This window comes from Argentina silus, assembly GCF_951799395.1.
Source record: "Argentina silus genome assembly, chromosome: 9".
In the NCBI taxonomy this organism is placed as follows: Eukaryota; Metazoa; Chordata; class Actinopteri; order Argentiniformes; family Argentinidae; genus Argentina; species Argentina silus.
The window spans coordinates 6,443,296-6,463,750 of NC_139663.1; the positions used below are offsets into that span (position 1 = coordinate 6,443,296).

Consider the following 20,455-nt stretch of genomic DNA (forward strand, 5'->3'; position numbering starts at 1 on the left):
TATTTTGCACAATATCATACTTGAAGGTAACACAATGCGCTTCACAGAAAATAATAAATAAATAAAGGCAGAAAGGACAATAAAATTAAAAAGACAATGAGACAAAACATTAGAGAATATAAATATAATGGCCATGGAGATTCAAACAGTAAAAACATGTGAGGACTGTAGAGACTAATGTATTACTAAAATGTATTAAAAGGAATGACCTTTTGTATTGCCATCAAAGGAATGGCTTTTCACTAAATTGACAGTGTATGCATGGCAATTCATACTACACTACACATCTGATTTGTGACAAAAAGATAACCTGAATGATATAAAAAATATATATATCAATTAACCTATAAAGAAAACACTTCACAAAATAGAAGGTAACAAGGAATATTTTCCCTGACACAGAAAGACCCCAAGAGCAGTATGTAGTATAGTATGTGCACGGATACTCTATAATGATCTGCTCTCTGCTGTGCAAAGATATGCCATTGACACCGGCTGCGCCCCTGTGACAGAAATTATACTACCAAGACACTATTACCAAGAGACACACACAGTCATCAATGTTTTCATAACACATAACTGGATACAAAGACTCTTCATGAACTGGAAAGTCTTTATTCAAAGACTTTCAACAGGCCTGTCTTATGGTAGTTCATCCTACAGTACATTACATCTCCCTGAACAGACAAATGTAAGAAACACTAGTTCAAGGCAAACTTATTCACAATACTCTGACTAGTGAGAGGAAATATGTTGGCAAAAGAATACAGCAAGTTCGATAATGAGCACAAGAAAGGGGTATACTAGTGGCAAAAAAATGCAGACCTAGGAAAAGAGAGAGAGAGAGAGAGAGAGAGAGATCATGGGAGTATGCAATGACATGAGTTACTCTATACTGAGCATGGGAAGAATGTATAACTTGGGTGGGCGGGGCGGTGGGGGGCAGGTCTCTCTGTAGAACTGGGCATCTGAGACTCTACACTCTCCTGGTTTGTATCCTACCTGGCCGATCGCTCGCTTTGGATAAATGTAAAATGTAAATGTAATGTAAATGTCTGTGAGAGCCAGATGTGCAGGATGTTCTCCCAACCTTTTGGGTAACTCAACAGTGACTTTAAAAATATGATCAAACGTATAACATAAAACAATACAAACAAACCTTCTATATCTTATGGGCTGAACCTACATCTTACCTTACAGTCCTCCAGTGCCTCTTTTATGGGGTACACTCTGTGATTTGTATGCAGCCCTGATATCCGGCACTCAGAACATATAGGCTCCAACTCCCCTACACAGAAGAGTGTCAGTTTCTCCCCATGTTCCTCACATGTTCTCTGGGGAGGTCCAGGGTACTTTACAATGCAGAAAGGACACTCTTTAGAACCCTGTAGTTCCCAGACCTGCTCCAGACAGGGGTTGCAGAAGCTACAGCCACAGGAAACACAGCTGAGAACCACAGGAACACTGAAGATCTCCCCACATACGGCGCAGGAGCACTCGTCCACCGCAAGATATGTAACGTTGGACTCCATTCTCTCTGAGAGCTGGAGCTGGACTGCTGAGTGAGACTGTATGTTCTGTATGCATGTATGGTATGTAGGGGTACCAGGATATATTAATAGGAGGAGAAATCCTATCCTAAAGCTCTGCCCCACTCTGGCCTCACATTTGGCTAAATCAAGAACAAAAACCATGTGCCATATTTCGCGGGTTATGGTGGTGTGACTGGTGTCTGCATCCATTTCTTCAGTAATGTGATTAGCCTATGTGAATTAAGATGTCAAATGTGTCAATAGAGACAACTTTAATTGAACAGGAAATCCACAATCTCATAAGAAATCCTGAAGATTTAGATGAGGAATATCCCCAAAGTTTGAGTTATTCTGATAGTGTTTACACTAAAAAAAAAAAGTGTTTCAAATGAGTTATTTGGCTGTCCCTATGGAAGAACCCTTTGAATAACCCTTTTGAGTTACATGTATAACCCTTTGTGGAAAGGGTTCAACATAGAACCCAAAAGATTTCTGTGTAACCCAAAAAGGGTTCTTCAGAGGATTCTCTCACAGGGACAGCTGAACCTTTAAGAGTGTGCATTTGTTTTTTTATTGATAACTATAAAGAAACACAACACATATTCACAAATTATTATTCTCAAATTCAGTCTATAATAATAGAGGACCAAAGTTGTTAACGTCATATGAAAAAGTGCCGACTACATCCGTCGGGTAACGGAAAATTATTTATAACTGTCACTTTCATTTTGGTCCCCTTGTTTCTCTCTGGTGGGTTAACTTTGTTTGGACAGCTTGAAAAACCAAGGGGAATATTGTTTATTTTAACTTATTTTTTCACTCAACGCACAAGGTTTTTTGGTAATAACGCATAGCGATGTCTTCTCGCGCTTCTTTTCACACACGACTTGCCTCCATTATGGAGATAATTGCTAAAACCGCAATGGCTGAAGTATGCAAACTTGTTGATCAAGATTCAGCATTGTTGCGCTCGGAATTATCTCGGGTCTTCCTTGACAATGAGGCTCTCATTGAGAAATTATATTGCTTGGAAAGTGAATTGACCATAACAAGTACACCCCCCAAACGGTCAGTAAATCATTGCTCCATTGACGTCCAAGCTGGAGATGCATTTAGAACAGCAGACAGGTGGCAATGGTATGTCCAATTATGACCCTGCTTCTTTATCTAAGTAGCTTAGTGAATTGCAGACATTTTGAATCTTATGTAATGCCTGTTCAGTTTGATACATCTGATATCTATTATAGGGATGAATGGATTTCCCACCATAGATGGTATCTTTGGAAAAGAATGGTGCATTAATTTATGGAAAGAGAAGGAGCCATACAGCATGGAGAATGTCACTAACTCCTCACAACATAAGGTAAAATGCAGTCAACATGTGTATTGACTACCTCTTCTCCCCCTTATGTACACCTGGTATTGATCTGAGATGCGATAGGTGAAAGCAACATGGAGAACGATAGCTAGGGGCCTTTTGGGAAACACAAAGGTGGAGCCAATTACTTAAGACCATTGAGACTCATATGAGTCATATGATTAGTCATATTTAGATTTCTTGTTCCTTAAATGCATTTGTCATTTGGTGTTGTGGTTGCTTACTGAGGCATCATGACAGTAGAGAATAACCTAATTTCTCTGTTGCAGACAATAGGGGAGTTTCCAGGCCAACTTGATGCAACAGAAATCAAAGAGGAGAATTTTGAGGAGGTCATCCTAAACAGATGCCTACTGGGAAGACCAAGGATGAATATAGAGGGTAGGGGGAGTAATATGTCTTGATCTGAAATGTTTGACTTGGCCTTATTTGGTGGCAAATTGCCTGCATTAACACTACAATCTTAAGCTCTATATTCTAACATTTCATCTACTTTTCTGTTGTATTTTCTCCAGGAGATGACAAATCTAATATAGAAGAGGAGTATGATACACGTCATTCCCATTGAAGATGAGGAGGAGGATGGACATCTTATACCAAGTGACAGCCAAACGCAACAGTTGATTGAAGTACAAGACGTGGACATCACACAACAAACATATGCAGAGAACTTTGCACTATCAAACAGTGAGACTGAAAAAACTGCAGTTTCAAATAGACAGACTTTCAGTTACGTTGATAGGTTTAACTTGCGCTCCTCCAGTTATTCAGACAAGAACAAATTAAGTTGTGAAGTATGCAAGAAGACTTTCTTGCGGCAAAGTCTTCTGACACTACATATGAGATCTCACAAAAGTGACAAATCTAAATTCTGTGAAGTATGAAAGCAGCATTTTCCTCAGATGAGTATGATCAGAACACACAAATGTGTCCCTTCTCAGGATTTTAAGATTGCTTGTGAATTCTGTGGGAAGGCTTTCACTTCTCAGTCAACCCGAAGGATACACCATATTGTTCACACAGGAGACAAACCCCACACATGCACCATATATGGAAAAGGGTTCACACAGAAAGGAAATCTTAAATGTCACCTGCGTATTCACACAGGCGAGAGCCCATTCAAATGTGCAAAGTGTGGAAAGACTTTCATACAAAAAGTTAACCTCAATCAACACTTGGTTTCTCATGGTGAAACAGTTAAAGGAAAGAAGAGAGCACAAAAGCATACCTGCTCACATTGTCAGTTGTCTTTTGTCAGTGGGCAACTGCTAAGAGAACACATGGATGTTCATAAGAACAAATAAACAAGGTTACTATATACAAGAGCGGGTATTTCACGGTGTTATACCAAAACTGACTGTTAGTATTTAGCAAAGAACACGGCAAATGAGCAATAAAAATCATAAATACCGTGCTTACCACACAGTACATTCTTTACCTGAATAGAATGCTATCATCAATGCATTGTCTTCTGTTGACATTAGAACCAAATTACTAGTCTTGATGTTCCCAATTAATGTGCACTTTATATCTATATATATATCTATATCTATATCTATATATATATACACATACACATACACATACACACACACACACAATAATATAACCATTGGTGTATTTTGAAGTGCTTGAAAGGGCATTACAAAAACAACACAGGAAAAATACATTACACTTTAATCAAAGTGATGTTGCCATTAAGTTATTTGAGTAAAAAGAGTAAAATAAAGTATGTATTAATACAAATAAATTACACTGTATTAGCAGATGTGTTGGCAGATCAATTATCTTCACAAATAAATATGTATCTACTACACTGGCATTCTTCACCCTGTTTATGTTGATATTGTTGGGCATGTCATTTCTAACCAATCTTGTGACATAGTTGCAGGCAGCAAAGGAAGAAGGCAGGGTTTTGTGTGCAATCCTGTGGACAGATGAAGTGGCACAACGCTTTAGCGATAAAACAAAGTTTTCGTTCCAAGAGATTAGCCAGATTTGTTATACAGGTGAAATGCTGCTCTTTCAATTGAAACATTGGTGTTGGTTAAAACCATGCTTATATGCATAACTCTTCCCACAATCCACACAGCTATAAGGCTTCTCCCCAGTGTGACTTCGGAGGTGTACATTTAAAGAGCTTTTCTGAGAGAAACTCTTTCCACATTCTGCACAGCTGTATGGCTTTTCCCCAGAGTGTGTGCGCTGATGCAGTTTAAGGTAAGTTTTCTGCGCAAAACGCTTCCCACAGACTGTGCAGATGAAAGGTTTCTCTCCAGAGTGCCGTCGAATGTGAACTTTCAGGTAACTCAAATAATTAAAGCTCTTCCCACAAAACAAACAATCAAACTTTTGCTTTTGCTCTCTTTCAGTCATTAGGGTTCTTGTTGCATTGAAGTTAACACTGGTAGGATATTCCAGGTAATCTGCTGAATCAGAAGTTCGCTCTCCTGTGTTGTCTATACAGGCGGCCAATGTGGGGTCTCCCATGAGGCTCTCCATGGGTGTCTGCTTTGTTCCCTGTTCCCCTTGGCTCACACCAGGCATGGGAAATGTGTTCAAGTCGCCCTGGTAGAGGTGAGGCTCATTGATAGCGCTCTGTCCTACACCATCATCAGAAGCCACACCTGCTGTCAAGTAAGAGTGAAAACAATCTCAAATACTGTCCTGGTTACGAGCAAATTCAACCAGATTTGTATACAGTCAAAGTGCGTAAGAGTTATACTTATTATTAATGTAATTATCAAACATACTCTTTCTGTTGCCTGCAAGTCCCCTCTGTTTGTCCACTGACCGATCCTCAAACATCTCTTCTTTGACAAAGAGCAATTCAGGCTCATTGTCCTCCAGGTCTATTGTCTACCAGTGTACAAAACAGATGTCAATTAAGTGATGTCAATGAGTCAATAAACACCTTTGACAATTCAAGATGCACATGGCAATAACCCTTCATCACACAAGTGAAGGTACTGGTGAAATACTGGTGGAGATGCAAATCATAACATTTTTGAGAGCTGACCTGAGTGACCTCATCTGTCAAGATGGCTGTTCCCACTGTCTCTTTATCCTCATGTCTGGGCTCTTCTTCTCTCCATAGATTTATGCACCAGTCTTTTCCAAACACACCATCTATAGCGGGAGAATGCCTTTCTGAAAAAACAGAAAACATGATTATAAATAACATTTTATTAGCCAATACATGTATCATTGACCAGCTCGCTGAGGGTAAGCCCTGCTTACCACGGTTCGTTGAAGTAGCTGTGAAGTCTTTTGGACCCTGAATTCCATTCAGAAGACGACTGACACCCCTTTGCGATTGTATGCTCTTTAGAGTTCTCAATTCAAGCTCGAGTAAGTAACATTTCTTCTTCAAAGCCTCATTTTCATTCACGTGTTCAGATATTTCAGAACGCAGAACGGTGGAGCACTCGTCGACAAGTTTACCGATTTCAATCACAGCCGCTTTTGTTAGCGTTCCCATAATCGAAGCTAACTGTATTTGAAAACGTCCACTATTTATCATCGTATTCATTATTAGGTATCTACCGGTAGCTTAGTAGCTTGATCAATAAAAGAGTTAGCTAGCTAAAAGCCTATTTAGCTAGTTTTGGCCAGATACAATAGACTACCGTCTGGTAGGCGGCGATTGGCTGGGATACATTGACAATATTGCATGGTATTATGGGATATGTTACCGTAAAATATGAAATAAAGCTTATTTGGCTCAGTTTGTTCTAATTATTGTGGGGCATGTTACCAACAAAGTGATTTAAATTATGTTTTTTATATATATATTATTGGTATGAAGTTAACAATAAACCAGACACTTTTTAATTATTTATATTTACATACCACTTCCTCCGGTTCCAATTCTCCTACAAACCAAACAAACCAAACAGACACAGCAATTGTTGAAATGACCTTTAATATTATATAGTTTAACGGAATAACTATGAATGAATGAAACCCAACAAATCAGCTGCAGAGGCTACTGTTGGTACTAGCAGTACTGTTGAGGAGGTCAATTTGCCCATGTCCATTTCCATCTGTTATCGCACAGGCAGGAACTCTAGATTCACTGTAAAAGTGCATGCTAAGGTCTGAGTGTAAAGCCATGTGCTTTTTAAGGTTACAATTCTTTGCAAATCCTTTTCCACATTTTCCACAAATGAAAGGTTTTTCTCCTGTGTGAGTGCGCTCATGCATATCAAGGGTACATTTCTGAATGAAGCCCTTTCCACAATAAAGACAGCGGTATGGCTTCTCTCCTGTGTGAGTGCGCTGGTGGGTATAAAGATGCCCTTTTTGTGCATACCTCTTTCCACACAGTGTGCACCTAAATGGTTTCTCTCCTGTGTGACTTCTCTGATGTATTTCAAGCTGACTAAAGCATCTGAAGCTCTTGCCACAGTGTATGCAGCCAAATCTTTTAGCCCCTGGAGATGTTCTCAAGCTGTGGATCCTCATGTTCTTTGTTACACTGAAACTTTGAGAGACAATTTCTCTACTACAGCTTTTTCCAGTTTCTGAGTTAGGGAGTGCAGGTGAGAGGTGTGCATCCTGGCTCTCTGAACGTGTGAGTTGTGTCCATTCTGTGTCTTGTCTCTCTCGTCCATCTGTTGATGAGGACTGACTGCTCTGGTTCACTTGGCTCTCAGTAAGCGAGGGCAGTTTAATTGTGTCGTCTACACAATGCTGACGGACATCAAAACACCCTTTTTCAGCATCTACTTCCAGTGCTACAGCTCCTGTTAAAATACAGAAAAGCATGAATTAGCACAGGCCTACATTTAAAAAAACAAAAACAGAATTGAACAGTTTATTACATACATAACTAGGCCAACTCAATATTCATTCTAAAGTTAGACAATGGGTTATGCCCCTTGCGTTTGCTGTATAACACTCACTCTTTTGACTGATCAGTTCTCTCTCTGGCCCACTGTTACATATGTCCACTTCAGAAGGTTCCTCCTTTATCAGTATCAATTCAGGCTGGTCTCTGATGACATTTGTAGGCTGTAAAGTGAAGAAAGAAATAGTTTGATCAAGGACATTACACCCAGGAAATTGACTAAGACTACAGTATGGCAGTTCAAAACTTACTTCGACAAGGGAAGTGTCTTCATCTCGATGGACACTAGTCTCTTGGGGAGGACAGCTGCTTTCCCAGGAACTCTCACTATAAAATAAACAATAGTTTAGCAGGCTGACAGTTAAAATGTCGGGGCACTGGCAGAATCATTACACCTTTTGATTTTTGGCCAGCTCGTAGGGCGTAGTCAACCCAAGTCTACAGGGGGCACAGCAATCAACAGGGATCAGCTTTGCAAACCTTTTTATTTCTGGTCTCCCCTCTTCAGACTGAGATCTTCCAAAGCAATTATTAATTGAACAGTCTGTCACTCTTGTAGGTGTTTTCGTGCGTCCATGTGCCGTTGCATCCTGCTTGTGCCCTCGTGCGATCCATAGCAAATTCTCCATCAACTGTAATTTCTCTGTAAGTGATACAATTTCATTCCGTCCTCGAGTTATTTCTAATGTCAACATCTTTGATTCGATTTCGACCAGCTTGCTTATTTCTGCCACAGCTGTGTTTGATAAAGCGTCCATGATAGAGACGAGCTGTGCTTGAAAAGAAAAGACCGTCGACATTTTCTCTACTGCAACTGGCTGTCTGTTCTACGGGCGTTTTTAAAACTGGCGTGTTAATATCTACTTTCCACTGACTGTCAAATATATAGAAAATGATTTGTTCCTCGAGTTCACTGGTAAAATGTAATGAATGTACAGATTGCAAAAAATTAGGCACATTGTTCCCATCTACAGGATCGGAGGGTAATCACACCATGCAGCGAGTGGCAATGTGCCTTTGTTTTGGGAGGACATTACATCACATTTTTATTCTGAATAACTGTTCTAAATTAAATTATAATGCCGCTGTATTGTGTGAATAAATACAGACAATTAATTATTCGAAGATAGGCAAACTTCTTTTTGTTCGAAAAAAATATTCGAGCTCACTCACTGAACACAAGGGGGAAAACAAGCATTTTGAAGGACACTACCATGACCAGTATGCAGCAGGGCTATTTCCTTAGCTAGGGGAGTTATGATTGGCTAGTGGAGGAAGAGATTCAGGAAGTGAAAAATTGGATTACTAGGGTTCGCCGACTATAAATCCTTAATACGGTAACTTTACAAGATGTACCTTTCCTACATCAAAAAGCTATGCTTTAACAGATGCAATGCACCTTGCGGTTGTATCCCTCACAGTGTTGTCCAGTTTTAGATGAGCAATACTGACACTTGCTCTCCTCTCGCTCAGCTGACAGCTTTCCATGTTTTAGTCAATGAATGAGGAAGTTCAACTCCTTACCTATATCTAAGCAAACCGAAGCCAGGTCTCGTTCTCAAAGATGACATGCTGCTTGTTTTTCCTCACAACATCAAACTAATGACTACCTATATGACTATCATTATGGCATGTTTTCTAAGACTACATTGTGCTGACGTTAGGCCTACTTGAGTTGATGATGTGCATTGCATCATGAAATCGATGTTGAAATTCTGCAATATCACGGTTAATTACAAAACAATGTGGTGACCAACTCTTCCTTGAAAGTATAATAAGTGATTTGCATGCAAGAAGAAACACAGTCTGGGTTAAGCAATGCAACGTTTCCCTTTATCTCAAACTCCTTTTCCTCTTCTATCTCAGTCAGTGATGTCAGGCAGGAGAGTTGTGGTCTTCCCCTCGGCAGCAGAGCTTGGCCCAGCGCTGGCTCATCTGGTGATCTCTCGGGCTGAGAAGGCAATTTCCTCCCATGGCCGGTTCACCTTAGGCCTCTCAGGGGGCAGCCTGGTGTCCATGCTGAGCAAGGAGCTGCCTTCTCTGCCAGATTTGGACTGCAGCCAGTGGGTGGTAGGGTTCTGTGATGAGAGATTGGTTCCATTTGATAACCCAGAGAGCACCTATGGACTGTACAAGGTAACAGTATCTGGACAATTATACATACAACATTATCAGAAACATGTCTGCACAATTTCAAATAGCCTCCTGATGGTGGCATTTCATATTGATTGAACCTTGTCAAGGGGAACATTTTAAATGTAACTATGAAGCAATGATTATGTTTTACTTAGGAAAATGTAGTCAATCTCATGTCCCTGTACAGAATCAATTGTTCTCCAAGATCAACATCCCTGACAATGGGGTTCTGGCCATTGATCCATCTTTACATGTGAAGGAGTGTGCAGAGGATTATACCCACAAACTGAAGGAGGTATGCACACTTACACTGTGATTTCGTAATTGACAAACAACATACTTATACAATGTTGTTACTCTAGTATTTAGTGTTAATACACACAGTTATAACAGTATTACTACACAAGAACAACATCACGTTTTTACCCCTAATTTTGTTATTAAGTATTGTTTTTTCATGTGCAGACCTTCCCAAATGAGGATATTCCTGTGTTTGATATGTTGCTGTTGGGCATGGGCCCTGATGGACACACCTGCTCCCTCTTCCCAGACCATCCCCTCTTGGAGGTGAGGATAGTGATCTTTATGGTTTCCCATGAGCCTCTTGTTATCATGATGTCTGCTTGTGGGAATAAAAAAGGCGTTGCTTCTTCTGGATGTAATTAAGGCTGTTTAGATGCTATTCCTATCTGTTAAGAGTATTTCGTAAGTAATTGGAGGGGAAACCACCAACATACACGTCCAATGCAGCTTCGCCTATATTATTTAAACTGTAAATGAGCAGCTCCTCCTCAGTTGAACATAGATGTTTACTGTATATGTAAGGAAAGGGGTCCATGAAGACACTCATGATGTATTGTGCTGTGAAGACATGATTATATGATACCAAATTAGGTAACTATCAGCCCAACATCTGGGGTAACCATGTTGAAACTGCCTGTGTGATCATCAAAACCCACCCATTTTCAAAATATGTTGAATATCCACCCATTAACCGTTAGGGTTCAGAACATCCTGTAGTGACACCTGTAAATAATATTTGTTGAATATGGAATTGGAAAACTGGTGCTATGAGTGCACAACGTGTGTTTTGCTGGTAAAGTATATATTTAAACCATTTTCTTTAGGTTTTTTCAATTTGCTAATTTAGTTATGGAGCTCTGCCCCAGTACACATTCAGTCCTGTGGTTTTTGTTGTGGGCTTTCACACACACACACACACACACACACACACACACACACACACACACACACACATACACTTCACATGTCCTGCCATGCATGCACTGTTTAAGTCACTCCCCTAACTATGCAGGGATCATTCATGTGTTTAGACTGGACCATACATTTGAGCTTTGTGGATGTCATTGTGTATATGTGTATATTCATTTCATAATGTTTGTAAAGTGATTTAAGGTTGTCTGATCTATCTGGTACTTTTTGGTGACCTTTTTTGATAATTTATTTGGGTTTGGGGGGGTGTACTCCTTTTTTTAGGAAACAGAGAAGATTGTGGCTCCCATCAGTGACTCGCCCAAGCCACCACCACAGCGTGTGACCATGACTTTTCCTGTGGTGAACTCAGCCCACTGTGTGGTCTTCGTATCAACAGGGGGCAGCAAAGCACCAGTGCTAAAGGTACTGTACAATTTGCAAATCAAACATTCTTCTGATGCAGTATCACCATGAAACTCATTTCATGCAACGGTAATGGTCGAATTGATACCCCCATAGTATTCCTATGATTGCTTATTTGCTTGCATTATGTAACGCTTTAACTTTGAGTTTAATTTTGTCACAGCAAGTGCTGGAGGGTGGAGAAGGCCCAGCTTTGCCTGCAGCTCGAGTTGTCCCTACCCAGGGTGAACTGTTCTGGCTCATAGATGAACCAGCAGCTGCTTCCCTGACTCTCCAAGCAGAGAGACCAGACCCAGGGGTAAAACTCTGACTTTCCACCAGGAAGGACCAGAGAGAAGACATCAACATCAATAAAAAAAAAAAAGAACATTCCTGTCTCCATTTGAGTTGTTGTGTTTTCTAAATTGCAGAAAAGTGTGTGGTTAAGCAAGATACTGTTATGTTTGTTTACGCTCACAAAGTCATAAAGTAGAGAAACACATCTCGTGAATCGGATCTCATGCAAAGAGAATACCCTCTTAACTGAAGTGTGTACATTCCCATGGAACTGTTATAGGATACACAACTAACTAATTCCTTGAATGGTGAGCCTCTGAAAACCTAATGATGTCAGTGTTGTAGTTTGTTACTAAATTAGACATCTGTTGATGTCTAATTTACAGGTTGCATTTAACCTTTTTTCAGTTCAGAGCTTATGGATAAGGGGTGCAAAATTATGTCAATAAAAAGTATGTTTTATTGTGTGAGAGAGTGATGATGAGTGATCATAATTTGTTTTTATGTCACATTATGTACAGTTTCATACACAAGTTTCATACTGCTCCTTTAACAACTATTTCAATAATACCCCAATACAGTTGAAATGGTCAGTTACTTTTACCTAATGCTACATTGTCAGCAAAATTAAGAGATTAAGACATGTATGTGCCAATTATGACTCGCACGTGAATGTTTGTTAAGATTAATTGATGAATCAATTTATTAGGTAACTACTTGCAAGCATGGCTAACTAACAATTGTTTTCTTCCCCTTCTCTATCACTGACTGCGTGTGGCACTGTTACAGAGTGCGACGATTGTGATGTTGTTTCACAGATGAATGTGCTCTAGATGAGAGTTTCTGCTAAAATAACTAAATGTAATGACAGTGTAGGCTATGGGCCCTAATGAACCTGTGAGTGAAACCCGTCCCCTTTAAACGTTTAAGGAACATCCCCTTTAATCCTCGAGTTGAGAAGACAGTCCGGCTCTTTGCAGCGTTGTCACTGAGGTGTTGTATTTTTGTCGGTGGTGACATTATTTTACGAAAGGACTTCCAAGTCAGTGAGATATTTGTTTTCTCTGCACAGCACTCTGTATCCTTTTGGTTTAAAACTTCATTTTACATTTGCTGTCCTTGCGATGCACCGCTTCATCTTACTGCTGTCCACCCTGCTGACACTCCTCTTATTCGGACCAGCTCAAGGATATTTTCCCGAGGAGCGCTGGAGCCCCGAATCGCCACTGCTCGCCCCCCGGGTACTCATTGCCCTCATCTGCCGTAACTCAGAACACTCGTTGCCTTATTTTCTTGGAACTATTGATCGCCTCAATTACCCAAAGGACCGCGTGGCAGTTTGGTAAGTAATTTAAGTAGCTTGCCAGACTTCAACGTCAATAAAAAAATAAGGAACATCCGGTGATTGTTATGTCGGCTATGATCTCTAGCTAACATTAGTGTTCGCTGGCATTTTCAGTAAATGCAATCGTCGTCCAGATTGGAGCAGTTTTCATCACAAAAGTGTGCATTGTTCAGACAGGAATGATGAGCTCTGAACTCCTCCGGCAAACTGCGGGAGGGGTAGGGCGTCTGCAAAAAGGGGAAGGGGAGAAACAACGATTTTAGGGCAACGCCATCCGATTAGTATACTTTTGTTTTAAAAAGTGCTATGTTGAGACGTTTGCAATTGATTTAGCTATATTTATGGACTATGTGCTTAGCTAAGTATTGTTACTGCTAATTTGGGTGAGTGAATAACACTTATAGCCAATTCCTGTCTACGTGGTATTTATTCATCCATTCATTGGTACAGGAGCGATCGCCCCCTGCCCCCTCTCTGTAACTATCTGAAACCTGTCCACACTAGCAACAGTATTTTAACTATAGTACCATTTTTGGGAACTCATGATATTTGCACCCCCCCTTCAGACTAGCCACATCCTGATTTACTCAAAGATGAATGAATATGTATATTGAAATTAATAGAATATTAATGATCATGTCTCTCTGAGGTTATCCAAAACTCAATTTGCAATGTCAATGGGCAATGTCAAAGGCCATGTTTGCATGGCATGTATGCAATAGACTCTGGTGCTGCTGTTAAAGTGATCGTTCCGCCAGGCTCTGACCTCTTGCTCTTTTATAGCAGTACTAGGAAAGTGGGAAGGGTAGTTCAGGTTTGTCAATGCACCTACACTCTTTCAGAGGCTGTCTCACAGGTGAGATTGTCTGAAACAAGACCAGGTGTGCAGCCAGCACTAAATGTGTGGGTGTGAGATATGGAGGTCAATAGGAGTTTTATTGGGTAAACCCAGGTGGGATACTGGTGATTGCCTCCTGTTGTAAGTATTGATAAATGTTCTTGTTAGGTTGAAATGACATGGAACCGCCGGTTTGAGACCTCCATCCATTAGAATGGACTATGTCTAATCTGAGGGCCTCAAAAGCTCTCATACATTTGTGGGACCAGAGTTAAGTCACTGGCATGTGGCTTTACTTTGAGATTAATGCCTGAGATCTGTTAATGGAGTTCAATTAATGGCAGAACATACAGTATTAAGCATTCTGTTTAAAGGGCATGATTGTGATGTTGTGTCCCATGTGCTGTATAGTACAGTACTGTACTTGAACTCTTACTAGTCTATATCCTCTACCCTCCTTGTGTTTTCAGGGACCTCTGTACTAGAATGCAAAATGTGGTAATGGAGATTTTGGCTGTGTAAACATCTGTCTACCAGGGACGCCCTGGAGGGGTTGATGTTTAAGGGGGATGGGGGTTCACCATTCACATCCAAACAACATTCTCAAACAGTCGCCCTACCCTGGCTTTGAGCTCTGACCAGTCTGGCTGCTGGGCTAAACGAGGAATGCTCTTCACTCACCTACTCAATGAATAGGCCATAGTGTAGTGAGCCTCTCAGTGTAAATCTCAATAGAGGCCTACTCAGTGCAGTTGTGTGGGCTTAGAACGTACTCTAGGAAGTGAAAGATTATTTGTAAAAAGGCATATTTGTAAATGTGTATTATGTGTCATGTTGTTTGGACAGGTTTTATAAGCACATTAAGCTGCATCTGGTATGTTATAAACAGCCCTCAAATTAAAACTGTAGGTCTATTGCCTTAGCAGAGTTTTCAGGCCATGCCTTTCTGATCACCATCAGACAAGCTGGAGTGAATTTGGGACCGAGTCTGACCAGTAAGGATGGGGGGGGGGGGGGGGGGGTGATCAGTGTATACAGTACCCATGCACTTCAGCAGGCTGTAGTGAAACAGCAATTTGACAGACTGATACCTGGAAAGCGGAGCAGAAGAGACATTTCCACTGGAGGCCTCAATGTAATCCAAAGTTTGATTAGGATGAATCTTGGACAGGACTGAGGAGAGAAGTGGTTTAGCACAGAGCTGCAGTGTTCTCACAGGCCAGTGTGACATCAGCACTCCTCACAGAGAACCTGCCGTGGCTGCCTGCCCTCAGAGGAGAACTACAAGCTCGGCTGCTGCTGTGGGTGTCGATGTGTCTGGAACTCCAGGCCAGCGCTCTGACACTATGCCTTAGGAAAGATGGTTTTGTCATATTGTAACAGGATCTCCTCACACACACAGACAGACAGGACTCAACATGTGCTTTGAGTTAGAACCTCAGCTAGGAATGGAATGGAATCATACATGCATGCTTGCATACAGTACACACGTGGTGCACACTGTGCACACACACAAACCATTCCATTTTCCAGTAGCTATTGACCATTCATTTCTCCAGCATTCTTGCTTGTTTGAGGTGCATATTTTATGCTCTCATTTGGCCTACTCCTGAAAATGTGATCTTGATATTTTAGTAGAGCCTGGGGTATGCTGTATGCTTGTGATTATTCAACATTGGTGTCGGTTCCCACAGCTCCAGACAATAGGCCTCAATGAAGTGAACACTGAGGTATTGTCATCTGAGCTGTGTGTGTGTGTGTGTGTGTGTGTGTGTGTGTGTGTGTGTGTGTGTGTGTGTGTGTGTGTGTGTGTGTGTGTGTGTGTGTGTGTGTGTGTGTGTGTGTGTGTGTGTGTGTGAGAGATATGGTACTGTCTTGGTGTTAGGGAATGATAGCCTTGATGATGAGCCTCCATTTCTGTTTTGACAGGGTAGCAACTGACCACAATGTGGATAACACTACAGCCATTCTGCGTGACTGGCTCATCAAGGTACAGACACTCTACCACTATGTGGAGTGGAGGCCACAAGAGGAGCCCAAGTGAGTGCTCTCATGTTCATTCATTTGGAAGCTGTGTTTGTCTATCAATTATGTATGGATATAGACTGATTTTCTTGTTTGTATGCATTTGTCAGAGAGTATGAGGATGAGGACAGCTCTAAGCAGTGGACCAACTTGCGCTATGCACACGTGATGAAGCTACGCCAGGCAGCGCTGGAGTCCGCCCGCGAGATGTGGGCTGACTACTTCCTGGTACGTCTCCATGGCTCCTCCTTACAGAGACAAAACAGATAAAACAAAACGGGTTTAGAGTAGTCTAATCTAGTTAATTTGGGTAGATAGGGTTAGGGTTAGCTAACCCTAACCCTAACCCTGTTTGTGATTGTGAAAAACGTGCCAGGCCAATTATTTTTTAAAGTACAGCTGCTCTTTCCTCAGAATGTTCTCTCCTAACCTGGTCTGCATTGTCCAGGACTCATATGGTATAATTTTGGGACAAAGTTTTTGTTCTAAAAATGGGACAAAGATTTTGTTCTAAAAATGGACTTGGTTATCGTCAGTCTTGCTACCTCCTTGTTCAAGATTCACTTGAGAGTATTCATTCTGTAAAACGTTTACTCCGTAAATGTCAATGGAGTTAATGTGCTTCCCTCCCCTTTCTTCCTGCTCTCCTCACACTCTGTCCACTCGTGTTCTTCTTCTAGTTGGTGGACTGTGATAACCTCCTGACCAACCCCAATGTTCTATGGAAGCTCATCAATGAGAATAAGACCATTGTGGCGCCGATGCTTGAATCTCGTGCAGCCTATTCCAACTTCTGGTGTGGGATGACGGCCCAGGTACTGTGTGTTTGGGTGTATGAGGTTGAAAGAGCACAATCAAAGTACAATCACCCTGATTGAAAAACTTTCAAATGCTCACTGAATTGTAAATCATACACCCCCCCCCCCCCCCCCCCCCACCAGGGTTACTATAAACGCACTCCTGCCTACATACCCATGCGAAAGCAAGTGCGAAAGGGCTGCTTTGCAGTGCCCATGGTCCACTCAACCTTCCTGATAGATCTTCGAAAAGAGGCATCCAAGGAGCTGGCCTTCCACCCCCCACACCCAGACTACAGCTGGGCCTTTGATGACATCATTGTCTTTGCCTTCTCTGCTCGCATGGCAGGTACAGTAAGAGACATGTAGTGGTGGTAGTCATAGTAGAGTCAATTGGTTATTAATTTCTTGTTGATACCAAACCTCTGTTATATCTTGTTGAACTTGTTGTTTCTCTCCATGTTATTTTCTCCTCCCCCTCCACAGATGTGCAAATGTTTGTATGTAACAGAGAGACTTATGGGTACTTCCCTGTGCCACTGCGCTCCCATAATTCCTTGAAGGACGAAGCAGACAGCTTCCTGCATTCCTTGTTGGAGGTTAACGGTGAGCATGGGATCAATGTAGTCCATCAGGGGCTGTAACATTCCCTCAAGCTTCTCTTATTTTTTCCCTACTCTCTAACTAATTTCACCCAGGTAGCATGTGGAGCTATCAAGTCATTCTTACCATTTTTGTAATATGCATCCATCTTCCCTCTCGCTGTAGTTCGAAATCCCCCAGTGATGCCCTCCAAATACATACTTGCCCCTAGCAAACATCCAGACAAACTGGGATTTGATGAGGTGAGTAAAAAAGGGGCACTCGGAAGATGATACAAAAATGGGTCTTTACACTTCAGTGCAAAATGTCTCCCTCTGCTGTTAAAATGTGGCAGTATGTTTATTGGCTCAATTGCTGGGTGTATGTAGGTGTTCATGATAAACTTGCAACGGCGGACAGACCGTCGGGATCGCATGCTGAGGACACTGTATGAGCAGGAGATCGCCTGCAAGGTCATTCCAGCTGTAGACGGCAAGTAAGTTTACACCGTCTGGAAGACACTCCTCTGCACATTTTCTTCATCATTATACAGATAATGCAAATGACCTCAAGCCAACTTATCTGACTCTCTTTCACATTATTTCAGAGCAATGAACATCAGTGAGGTGAATAACCTGGGGATCCACATGCTCCCTGGCTACAGTGACCCCTACCATGGCCGGCCTCTAACCAAGGGAGAACTGGGCTGCTTCCTCTCTCACTACAACATCTGGAAAGAGGTGGGCAGCGAAAGCTAGGCTTTGGCTCTCTGGCCTAGACACAGTAGAATATTAGCTACAGTTTTTTCCACTGTGCTCTGTCATTATGAATGTAGAAGTGACTGATTAAGCTCTGTCTGCACAGATTGCAGAGCGGGGTGTGAAGACCTCCCTGGTGATGGAGGATGATCTGCGTTTTGAGGTCTTCTTCAAGCGTCGACTGGCGAACCTAATGAGTGAGGTGGAGAGCCAGGGTCTAGACTGGGACCTTATGTGAGTGTCCCTAACATCCACTGGTCCTCTAGCATGTCTGTTTTGGACCATGGTCTATGCTGGACCATTAACCTTAAGCATGTGGTTTAAACCCTTTTCCCAACTGTTATTTCTCCAGTTATATTGGACGGAAGAGAATGCAGGTAGATCACCCAGAGAAAGCTGTACCCAAAATCCACAACCTGGTGGAGGCTGACTACTCCTATTGGACTCTGGGATACATGATGTCATTACAAGGTGCCCAGAAGCTCATGAAAGCGGAACCATTAAAGAGGATGCTGCCAGTGGACGAATTCCTCCCCATCATGTTCAATAAACACCCTGTGTGAGTGTCTCCTTTGCTGTTTCCACTATCCATTTTTCTCTATTTAATTTTCAAGTAATTTCTTGACATTTGTATCCTCTCTTTCTCTCCAGCTCAGACTACATGGACCAGTTTGAGACTCGGGACCTGAAGGCTTTTTCAGCGGAACCCCTGCTGGTGTTCCCAACCCATTACACAGGCGACACGGGCTACATCAGTGACACTGAGACCTCCACAGTGTGGGACAATGAGAAGGTCCGTACAGACTGGGACAGGGGCCGCACAGGCAAGACCCAGGAGCAGGCAGAGATCAGCACTGAAGCCCAGAACTCTGATGTGCTCCAGTCTCCTCTGGACAGCACAGCACGGGATGAGCTATGAGGGGGACTGGGGGCCTCAGAGAGATTTTGTTCCCTTTGCATCATCGCAGGGACATGATGTGCCTGTTTCATATTTTTTGTCCAAAGTGATAAACTAAGAAGGGATGAGTTGCATCTTATGCATTTTTTAAATAGTTGTATCCTTTTTTTAAAGACAATATTTCACTCCGTTCACCTTTTTTGCTGTATTTGCAGTACCTAACTTCTGCCCACCCCAAAATGCAGGATGGGACCTGCACAACAGCAGTGATGAGATTGTTACATTTCAGTGTCTTGATCAGACTGTGAACTGCAAATATGTTTCTGATGTCTCCACAATGCCTGAAGTGCCTTGATTCACCGTGACTAATCTCAAGATTGAGAAGAAAAGACCTCTCCACATCTATAACTAATGAATGTTTTTCTTTCTTTTCTTTTCTTTAACTATATAACATTGTATAGTGGTCTTTGTCAAATTACTGGAAAGACGAGCAATCTGCATGCTTTGGGAGGTACTGCTTTTTGAGATCCTGCTTTTTGTTTTTAGACCATAGGTGATATCTATTTTTATGTAAATATGAAGATGCTTGAAGGGCAGCATGCTGCTTTACAAACAGAAGCAAAGTCCCATATGGTTTGGCATAACCAGAGGAGAACTCAGTTAGACAACTGTCCATCCCTGGATGGACAATAAAGTTGTGACATGGAGATTAGTAGTAATTAAAGCACATTTCTCCAAGTGAATCACTATCTGCCTCCTGTCAACCATTGAGTTACAGTACATCTGTATATAGCAGTGGATTCATTGTCGTCCCCGCCATCTGATTTGGTCTGTTTCCAAGTTAACGCCTTCACTAGAACTGTTGTGAGGGTTATAGGCGAGACCAACCACTGTAAACGCCTCACACTTTGTGGTTTAGGAGGTATATGATTAAAAATGAAATAAAATGCCCACACAGATTCTAGCCACATTCAAACTTGGTTGGTCTCTCCTCACAGTCTCGAGTGGTTTCAGTGTAAAGCAGTACTCTTTTGTGCAGTAGTTAGATTAAAAAGCCTGTGAAAAAGATAAGATGCTTGGATCATCATGCTTTTCTCCAAGTAATTTATTGTGTCAGTCTGGAGAGGCACTCCTCTATGTGGGACCTCCAACAGTGTACAACTATAACACTGCGTTGGTTGTGCAATTGCAGTTAAGTGAGGGATAGACTTATGGTGGTCTACAGTCAAGTTATGAGTTAATGCAAGAGATTGCTTTCTGTCAGTCTAGCATTTTAGAACAAGTGTGTCTTCATGCCAAAGAATAAAATATTTCGCTAAAAGATGATTGCCTATGTATCATTATGGTATCTCCAGTTCATATAAGAGATGTATCCAATATCCATTTTACTTTTAGATTGA

General features: G+C 41.6%; 4 protein-coding genes across 7 annotated transcripts; 2 read left to right on the forward strand and 2 right to left on the reverse strand.

Annotated features, from left to right (window-relative positions):
* Positions 1-4,553: 4,553 nt before the first annotated feature.
* Positions 4,554-6,519, reverse strand: LOC310810138 (uncharacterized protein). Of its 2 annotated transcripts, none has more exons than XM_083677796.1 (4): positions 6,151-6,519; positions 5,930-6,060; positions 5,664-5,769; positions 4,554-5,537 (listed from the first exon to the last, which is right to left on the reverse strand). In XM_083677796.1, exons 1-4 carry the CDS (start codon positions 6,440-6,442, stop codon positions 4,936-4,938), a joined length of 1,131 nt encoding a protein of 376 aa, XP_083533922.1. In that variant the 5' UTR covers positions 6,443-6,519; the 3' UTR covers positions 4,554-4,935. The 2 variants fall into 2 exon arrangements, with proteins under 2 accessions (XP_083533922.1, XP_083533921.1); XM_083677795.1 differs by having other exon boundaries at positions 4,554-5,540.
* A 318-nt stretch (positions 6,520-6,837) lies between these two features.
* On the reverse strand, positions 6,838-8,562 carry LOC310810137 (uncharacterized protein; the record flags this gene model as incomplete). Of its 2 annotated transcripts, XM_083677794.1 has the most annotated exons (4): positions 6,838-7,658; positions 7,818-7,926; positions 8,014-8,089; positions 8,243-8,562. In XM_083677794.1, the coding sequence occupies 4 exons, from the start codon at positions 8,560-8,562 to the stop codon at positions 6,886-6,888; spliced, it is 1,278 nt and encodes a 425-aa protein (XP_083533920.1). In that variant the 3' UTR covers positions 6,838-6,885. The 2 variants fall into 2 exon arrangements, with proteins under 2 accessions (XP_083533920.1, XP_083533919.1); XM_083677793.1 differs by having other exon boundaries at positions 7,818-8,089.
* Positions 8,278-12,279, forward strand: pgls (6-phosphogluconolactonase). 2 transcript variants are annotated; one of them, XM_083677798.1, is made up of 6 exons: positions 8,278-8,407; positions 9,629-9,898; positions 10,086-10,193; positions 10,364-10,465; positions 11,396-11,536; positions 11,700-12,279. In XM_083677798.1, exons 2-6 carry the CDS (start codon positions 9,635-9,637, stop codon positions 11,844-11,846), a joined length of 762 nt encoding a protein of 253 aa, XP_083533924.1. In that variant the 5' UTR covers positions 8,278-8,407; positions 9,629-9,634; the 3' UTR covers positions 11,847-12,279. The 2 variants fall into 2 exon arrangements, with proteins under 2 accessions (XP_083533924.1, XP_083533923.1); XM_083677797.1 differs by lacking the exon at positions 8,278-8,407 and adding an exon at positions 8,967-9,099.
* A 508-nt stretch (positions 12,280-12,787) lies between these two features.
* Positions 12,788-19,804, forward strand: colgalt1a (collagen beta(1-O)galactosyltransferase 1a). The gene is made up of 12 exons (XM_083677481.1): positions 12,788-13,154; positions 15,925-16,035; positions 16,131-16,248; positions 16,701-16,835; positions 16,962-17,166; positions 17,304-17,423; positions 17,586-17,662; positions 17,789-17,895; positions 18,007-18,139; positions 18,264-18,391; positions 18,510-18,716; positions 18,809-19,804. The coding sequence occupies exons 1-12, from the start codon at positions 12,937-12,939 to the stop codon at positions 19,074-19,076; spliced, it is 1,827 nt and encodes a 608-aa protein (XP_083533607.1). The 5' UTR covers positions 12,788-12,936; the 3' UTR covers positions 19,077-19,804.
* Positions 19,805-20,455: the final 651 nt, after the last annotated feature.